The sequence below is a fragment of the Homalodisca vitripennis genome, chromosome 4 (assembly GCF_021130785.1).
Source record: "Homalodisca vitripennis isolate AUS2020 chromosome 4, UT_GWSS_2.1, whole genome shotgun sequence".
Taxonomy (NCBI): Eukaryota; Metazoa; Arthropoda; class Insecta; order Hemiptera; family Cicadellidae; genus Homalodisca; species Homalodisca vitripennis.
In genome coordinates, this window is record NC_060210.1 from 148,914,313 (window position 1) to 148,922,414 (window position 8,102).

Genomic DNA, 8,102 nt, shown 5'->3' on the forward strand with positions numbered 1-8,102 from the left:
TTCTTAATTTTTTATTAATTTAAAAAATAGAATGTCAGTAATAATTTAATTTACAATCAACATGTATGTTTTAAAATAGTTTTTATAGTATTTTAATTGACAGAAAGAGTAATTTTAAAAGATTTTCATCGCGTTAGTTACATAATTTACCACCGCGGTCGCCTCTGTTTCTGTCTTCTGTCTCTATCTTGATTGAAAATCCAGAATTCAGTACTTTGGGCTTGGGCCTCCAACTTTGGGTGATTAAAACAATTTGTAACTTACACGGGAGATTAACATTATAGTTAACTACATTAAATATAGCTAACTAATATTATTTATTTTGGTTTTTACTGCCTTCACAGAGAAAGCAGCCAGCAATTACATAGACTTGGGTCTTGTTAGCCTTCTATTATCTCAAAAATGGTAAGAGCGGCATTGTGATTTGTTTTTTCACTAATTGTATTTCTTGTACATATTAAAATTAGTATAGTAGCAGTAATGAGTCTTTATTAGAGTGAGATCGGAATTTCAAGTTTAGCCTAATTATGTTATCCAATTTTACATAATAAGTTATGCTAATGTTGTAAACTTAAGGGTTAAGGTCCCTTGCTAGGTTGATTTAAAATTAAGTTAACAGTGTATTAGGTATAGTTAGACTCAAACCTTTTTTTAGAGAATATGAGTTGACCACTTTGATATATTTGATAATATGATATGCCTAATTTTATCATCTTCGTAGGTAGAGTATGGATAAGCGGACCCGGTTTTTTATATCGAAGAATTTAGTCATCGATACCTGATACCTAATATTCGCATCTCAAATCCTAGACTATCAATCGATATAAAAGTACCTATAGTCCTCAATAACAATCATATGTTTTAAATTTAGATATGAATTTAATATTTACACAGTGATCAAACAGGTAATTCTAAGCAATATATGGGTCAACCTCGATTTTTTCTCATATTACAATATAATGTTCCAATAGTCAATTAGAAAAGGAAATGACTAGAATTTCTTGCCGGAAAGCAGTTATAGGGAGCAGGCAACTCATATTATAATATAATGTTCCAATAGTCAATTAGAAAAGGGAATGACTAGAATTTCTTGCTGGAAAGCAGTTATAGGGAGCAGGCAACCGCGAGAATTACCTATTAGTGATCAGGGGCACTGACGTGATCTGGGCTTCAAATTTGGAACTACTCGAGTTAATTTTTTTTTCTAAAAGAGCAAGCAGCGCGAAGCGCTGCGCAGCGGGCAAGCATCGTGCGTGATCTTCGTACATACTGAATTGATTCAGGCCAAAGGAATGACACAGATTCCTTTACCAGATTTTTACGGAGATTTTGTATTGGGCGGATTATATTGGTTTACTTTACTTTCCAGCATGTAATTATGTGTTTAAAATTGTTTTACATACATTACCAACATTATATTGTAATATGTAATAACAATTTATCAGAAATTATTAATAAAAAAAAGAATCACGCACGATGCCTGCCCGCTGCGCAGCGCTTTGCGCTGCTTGCTCTTTTAGAAAAAAATTAACTCGAGTAGTTCCAAATTTGAAGCCCAGATCACGTCAGTGCGCCTGATCACTTATAGGTAACTCCAAGCAATATATGACCATCTGGCGGTTGCCTGCTCCCTATAACTGCTTTCCGGCAAGAAATTCTAGTCATTTCCTTTTCTAATTGACTATTGGAACATTATATTGTAATATGAGAAAAATCGAGGTTGACCCATATATTGCTTAGAATTACCATCAAACAAATTATTATAACCAAAATTAGGAAAACTGAAGATGACCATATTTGCTCAGCCTCTCACAGTTAATTGTTTCTTTCACATAATGGGTTTTTCGGTACGAGTCCAACACGAACTATCAATCGTTAACGTATCTAAAATACTAAATTAAAGTCAACATGTTTCAAATTAATAGAAATAGTTTTAAACAATTACAAAATGTCATAAATAATAAAGAAACCATAACCATTAATCAATCAATAAAATTGTGACAGGTGATGGGAAACTACTACCTAGTACTATATATATTTTTTTGTTCAGGAGGGTGTGCAGAATACGTTGATAACGTCAAATTCGTGATTTGCCGCTCCAGCCTTTTATCTTATAGCTACCAGATTATTTAAGTTAATTATTAAAAATAATCTATCGATTGATTATATCGATGGTTATGATTAAGTTATATCACCAATTTTGATATAAAAAACCGGGTCCGCTTATCGTACCCTTCCCTAACCTTTTGGTAACCTCTCATCAGGTTTAAATTAAAAAACAAATTTTGTGGTGTTTGGAGTAATGTTCCAAATTTTTAAAATTATAAACACATGCACCTCAAATGGAAGGTAAGATCATGGTCTCGGAGCCGATTCTTTGTGATGTAATGACTCCTAACTTAAATAGTGATGCGCTAATCGAATAAATTTGTTAATCGAATAGTTGTTATTCGAATAATTTTGTTAATCGAATAATTATTCGAATAATTTATTCGTTTGAATCTGAAATGAATAATATGAATACGTTCCAATCCCACGGTACTGCGCCCTATCGCGCGGTTAGGGCGGAAATGAGTCATCTCCTTCCCTGCCCTCTCGCCACAATTCCTAGAATAGGGCTCTCTATATAATATTTCGTTACTAAAATGTTACTTGAGTATCAGACATCAGTTCAGTTCTTGTCACTTGTCTGACCACATACGCGACTAATTTAACATGTTTGTTGTTGAGATTAAGTTATAGTATTATTTTGTGTTTTGTTTTTTCTGTATTTGCTGTGAATAGTGTTAACTGTTAGACTCCTCAAAATGAGCAGGAAAAAGTCTGAAGCGTGGGAATATTTTGATCAAAAGGAACAAAATAGTGTTATTTGCAGGCTGTGTAAAAAATCTTTGAAGTATCAAAATAATACTAGCAACATGAGGTCCCATTTAAAATTTAAACACCCACACACTTTAAATTTTAACGAATCAAATATTAGTTGTGAAAGTGGTGAAATGTCCTCCGAACCATCTTCCTCCTGCAGCCAACACAATCTACATCCTCTTCAGCCTCTGTAGCATCTTTGGAGTCATCTGAGCCCTTAAAGAAACGCCCTCGGCAGCTTAAACTGACACAGGTAACCCAAAAAACGTCATTATCTCAGTCGGAGAAAAAGTCTATTGATCGAACACTCGTTAAAATGATTGGTGTAGACCTGCAACCTTTGTCAATAGTGGAGAATAGAGGTTTTAAAGAGTACTTCGATATTAAAAAAACCGGGGCTGGTTAATGTACTCTATCCAAATATACTCTATACTCGACTTAACTTTTTTATTTGAGAGTAGGCAGGCACTTTCCAACCAGACAGTCCAGCGGCCCGATACTTATAGTATCATTAATAAACAAATGCAATCACGGTTTAAACCCTGTCTAGGGCTGTAGGTAACCTTCAAAATTAGTTGTATTTTATGTTGTGCAATAGATATTGGGATTATATAGGTTAATGTATTTATCCAGTGTTAGTTTATATATGAATAAAAACCCATTTAACTTTTTTAAATGATCTGTTTTTAAACTTTATTACTTTTTATATTGTTTATAAAATTAATATTGTATTTCAGTCACTTTCTGGTGCAGCCAAAAGACTAATTCCAATGTTTGACCGTGTGTTGGTCCAAAGAGCTGAGGCAATCACAAAAACAAAAGGTGGTATTGTAATCCCAGAAAAATCTCAAGGAAAGGTTCTTCATGGGACTGTAATTGCTGTTGGTCCTGGAAGCCGAAATAGTGTAAGTAAAATTGAAGGATTTTTGTGGATTACATTATTGGTAATTATTTATTTCAAACATATTTAGTGTTAGTTCTCAGACTTGTACAGCCATTGTAAATTGTAAGCAATAATGAAATTTATTCATCAGAGACAAAGATGTGTATATTCACTTTACCTATATAACAAGGAACCTGTAGAAAGTGGATGGTATGGTCTGGTTATGCAAAATCTTTTCAAATTTGGTCTGAACCAAAGATACCATTTGGAAAGTTTTTGTGGTTAATTACCAATTAATTGTATTTCCTACATTACATTTCTATACACACATACATTTTTAATAGAACTAACACTTTTTATTTCATTTTCCTCGTATGTACACTACTCAATCTGGCAAATTTTTGTGGTTTTGCCTTGCTTTTTAAAACTATATTTAATACTTTTAGCACTCTACACTGAGTGTTTAGGAAAGAGCATAATCATTAGAAAATGCATTCATTCACGAGTGGAGTAACGTAATGCCTCTCTCATTTGTTGATTTAACACCTGATAATATTAGATACAATGTATGAGTATGCCTCATCATGTTTTCATAACAGGCTTCGCTGAGGTTATTTGCAAAATTTCAGTGCCTCTTGCGCATTTTATACTCCAAATTTCCTAAGAACAGATAGCCAGTCAGATATCATACAGAGAAGAAATTTTTACATCCCCCAGCAGACATAAGAGAAACAGTGTCAGTCATCTGAGTGACAGGCGTCAATGACACACATCCAAATTCCATGGTCAGATATGCACCAACAACTCATCCTTGTCTATGTAGAAATGAAGTTTCATGCAAAATGAAAAGTTTACTGATGATCGTTGTTGGCATATCTTGCCTCATGATAGGCTACATTCACATTTTTGTTCTTTGAGTTATGTTTTTATAGTAGTGTTTTAATAATTAAAGGTAAGGTAAAGTGGGAAGGGTATTACAACACAAGAATGCACTGAAATCAAATCTTATCCTTAACTATTAATATTGACTTTCCACTCTATGAACTTTATATTTTACTGTATGAATAAGCTACATATGTTAATAAGTCATCGTTAAAATCTTATATGATAGTACTCAGTTTTTCTTGTTGCTATCATGTTTTATCATAAACCAATGTAAATATATTGACTAACGCTCAGTCAAATCCTAAGAATTGACATGCACCATCGTCAAACTCATTATTGCCTATATAGATATGAAGCTTCATGCAAAGATTCAAGTTTATAGGTTAATTCGTTTTTGAAATATCGTGCAGACAGAAAGTGATAAAATTGTTCCAGCCCCACGAGTGCTAGGTTTCGCTAATGCTCACTCAATGAGCTCTGTAAATTAGCCTAAAGAATGGTGAAAATTAATCTTTTTTATCTTCTGTTACTAGTTTGGTGAAATAAAACATATAATTAACCTATTTCCTTTCAGCAAAGATATGGTTAACCCTCTCCCGCTCGCAAGGCATGAATCAGCACGGCCACCACATAGCCACTGCAGCTTAAACGGCACAGATCGGCACGCACTGCTTTACCCACTAGAGCCGATAAGTGCTGCTCTGGAGTAGCAATATTTTGTACTACTACGGGTTGTTTGCTATCAGGAGACCATTTACTTTACTTTTACAGTAGATTTATTCCATTATTTTGCTATTTACATTAGTTTTGCGGAAACAATGGCGGGTCATTTACTTTACTTTTACAGTAGATTTATTCCATTATTTTGCTATTTATATTAGTTTTGCGGAAACAATGGCGGGTTGTAGTCGTACACTTTGAGACAGTGAAATCGATCTCGTTATTAGTAGTGATTGCTACGATTCAAGTGAGTGTACTGATGTATCAGAGCCTTGTGAAGTGGTTGTTGGCATTGAGGATGTAGTTCAGAGCGATCACAGTGGCAGTGGCAGTGGCAGTGGCAGTGACGGCGACGGTGAGCCAGACAATAACCTTCACCAAGTAACTGCGCAACAAACAACCCCGCGCCACTGGCGCCCAGCTGTCCGTGTGCTTATAATAATTAATTATATAAATATAATATTATTAATTATATATAATTAATATATATATAATTATAGTTAATTACAATGACAGAACGTGTGTGAGTTGAGGCGCCACGTATTTTGACCGAGCGCGACCGGCAGAGCAAATTAATTGAGGTTAGAAGCACCGTGAGCGCCTGGAAACAATGCGAGTGAGAGAGGGTTAATCTCTTCAGCCCTACCATAAGTCCATTTTTTCTAGGTTTCCAGTGATGTGCTAAAACTTAGTAGTGATATTTGTAGGTGTTCAGAGCTTGATGGATCAGAGCACTCAACAGTTGCCTATGAACAGTTGTACTCTTAGCTGACCATACACCAACTTAATTTTAGTTGTTATTAACTACTGTGCATATCTATCTTGGTCTAGACGTCTTAGAAACCCTATTAATTTCAGTTTTTTTTTTTTTTATAGTTGTAAAAATATTTGTAGCTGGTTTATTTATGAAACTCTCACAGTCTTCTTTATATTTCGTGTATGTGCAAGCGCGTACATAAAAACCTTTATATTATTCTGTATAAGAAAGAAGTATGTTTATTAAACAAATCAAGTCTAACGTTCCTCACCTTCATTATTTGAAAATAATGCGAGTACGGCTATGTATGTGACTGAGTACATTAAATAAAGCAATCACAACGTACAAAGTAGTTTTGGTATAACATTTTAAGTAAATTTACTAAAGTATATATTTTTTCAAATTGTGGGGTACACACATTAGTTTTACTGATTACTACTATGTGCAAATAATTATTATCTACAAACATTTTCACTACATCTAGTTTTGTCAGGAAATAATCCAAGTTAGGATTATTTTGGTATTTAGGATTATAGGTATTTTGACACCTAATTTTCATCATAGAATATAAAATTGTGAAGTTCATTAGGCTCATCCAACTACTTAAATACATTGTTGAGAGATAATTCAACAGTTTTGGTATTAATAAAAAAAATGTATAATTCAACTAAGATTTCATTAATAATATATGTAGGGCCTTTCATGCATGTTTAATTTACATAACTTTCAATTAATACATATTTCTGTTTTTCAGCAAGGAGATATTGTTCCACTTCAAATTCAAGTAGGAGATAAAGTTCTTCTTCCAGAGTATGGTGGCACTAAAGTAGAACTTGAAGATAACAAGGAATTTCACCTTTTTAGAGAAACAGATATTCTTGCTAAGCTTGAATAAATGTGACTGTATTCTGTAGATTCTTGTTAAATGTTAACTAATTATAAGTTCGCTGAACTGATGAGTGCATTGTGAATAGTATGGTTGAGCTTACTTGTTTAATTTGACATCTTCATAGATAGTTTTTTTTGTATATTTCAACTTAATAAAATTCATTTGTATTACTTACGTCTTTTATTTGTCACTACATATTACATTGTGGTGTTTATTCAATATTCTTTAATGTGTTTCTACCCGTTATTAATGCATTGGAGAAAATCCAACATAATAAATTTAATGTAGGTTTTTTTATATTTTTAAATTTGATGCCAGCAGTTTTTGTAAAAGTACAGACTCTGATACTTGGTTTTTTATGAACCCTACAACTGGCAATGATATCATTGTACAATAAGGCTCTATTTAAACAGTCAAACATATATTTTATATAATGTATCACATTTTATAACTGGTTGTCCACATATAAACAGTTATATGTAAATTTATTCACAAATATTTGGAGAACATTATATCAACAACTTGTTGTTTCCTGGTAAATAATATTCTTTTTAACAAAATATAAAGAAATATTTTTTTGAATTTATTTTTGTAAATATTCTGTTTTGCAACTGCTTAGCATAAGTTATATATCAAAAGTGTAAATGTATAACTTATTCTAAATTTTGTGCTGATTCCAAAAAAATGTTATCTTAACTTTCATTTCAAACATATTTATTGTGTGGCTCTATATGAAAAAGTGCATACAGTTTTTATTTTTTGAAAGAAATAATATCTTTCATGGTTAAACATAATCTTAAGACTCCATTTATACTTATGTAAGTATGACAATATTAACACTTTCACTGCCACCTCCTCATTTTGACAACTTTCTTACACTGCCTTCAGTTTTAATGATTTAAAGAAATAAATATAATGTTTTAACCAATTATAACAAGACCATTGGACTTACATTTTTTCAAAGCTGAGTTCTTCCTCTTTTTGTATAAATGCTCATGCAAAAATATTTTCAAACAAAGGGTTGTGTTAAAACATAAAAATATATTTTTTGTAAAAAATAAAAAGTTGACAAAAACATCACCATGTACTACTAGTATATAACA

The 8,102-nt window shown here is 32.5% G+C and overlaps 1 protein-coding gene across 1 annotated transcript; it reads left to right on the forward strand.

The window, feature by feature from the left end:
* Positions 1–151: 151 nt before the first annotated feature.
* LOC124360310 (10 kDa heat shock protein, mitochondrial) lies at positions 152–7,169 on the forward strand. The gene is made up of 3 exons (XM_046813817.1): positions 152–405; positions 3,603–3,770; positions 6,865–7,169. The coding sequence occupies exons 1-3, from the start codon at positions 403–405 to the stop codon at positions 7,003–7,005; spliced, it is 312 nt and encodes a 103-aa protein (XP_046669773.1). The 5' UTR covers positions 152–402; the 3' UTR covers positions 7,006–7,169.
* Positions 7,170–8,102: the final 933 nt, after the last annotated feature.

Bases quoted from the DNA above. Each gene is read 5' to 3' on its own strand.
- LOC124360310 (XM_046813817.1), top strand. The intron at 3,771-6,864 runs GTAAGTAAAATT...TCTGTTTTTCAG, and splicing joins GTCCTGGAAGCCGAAATAGT to CAAGGAGATATTGTTCCACT.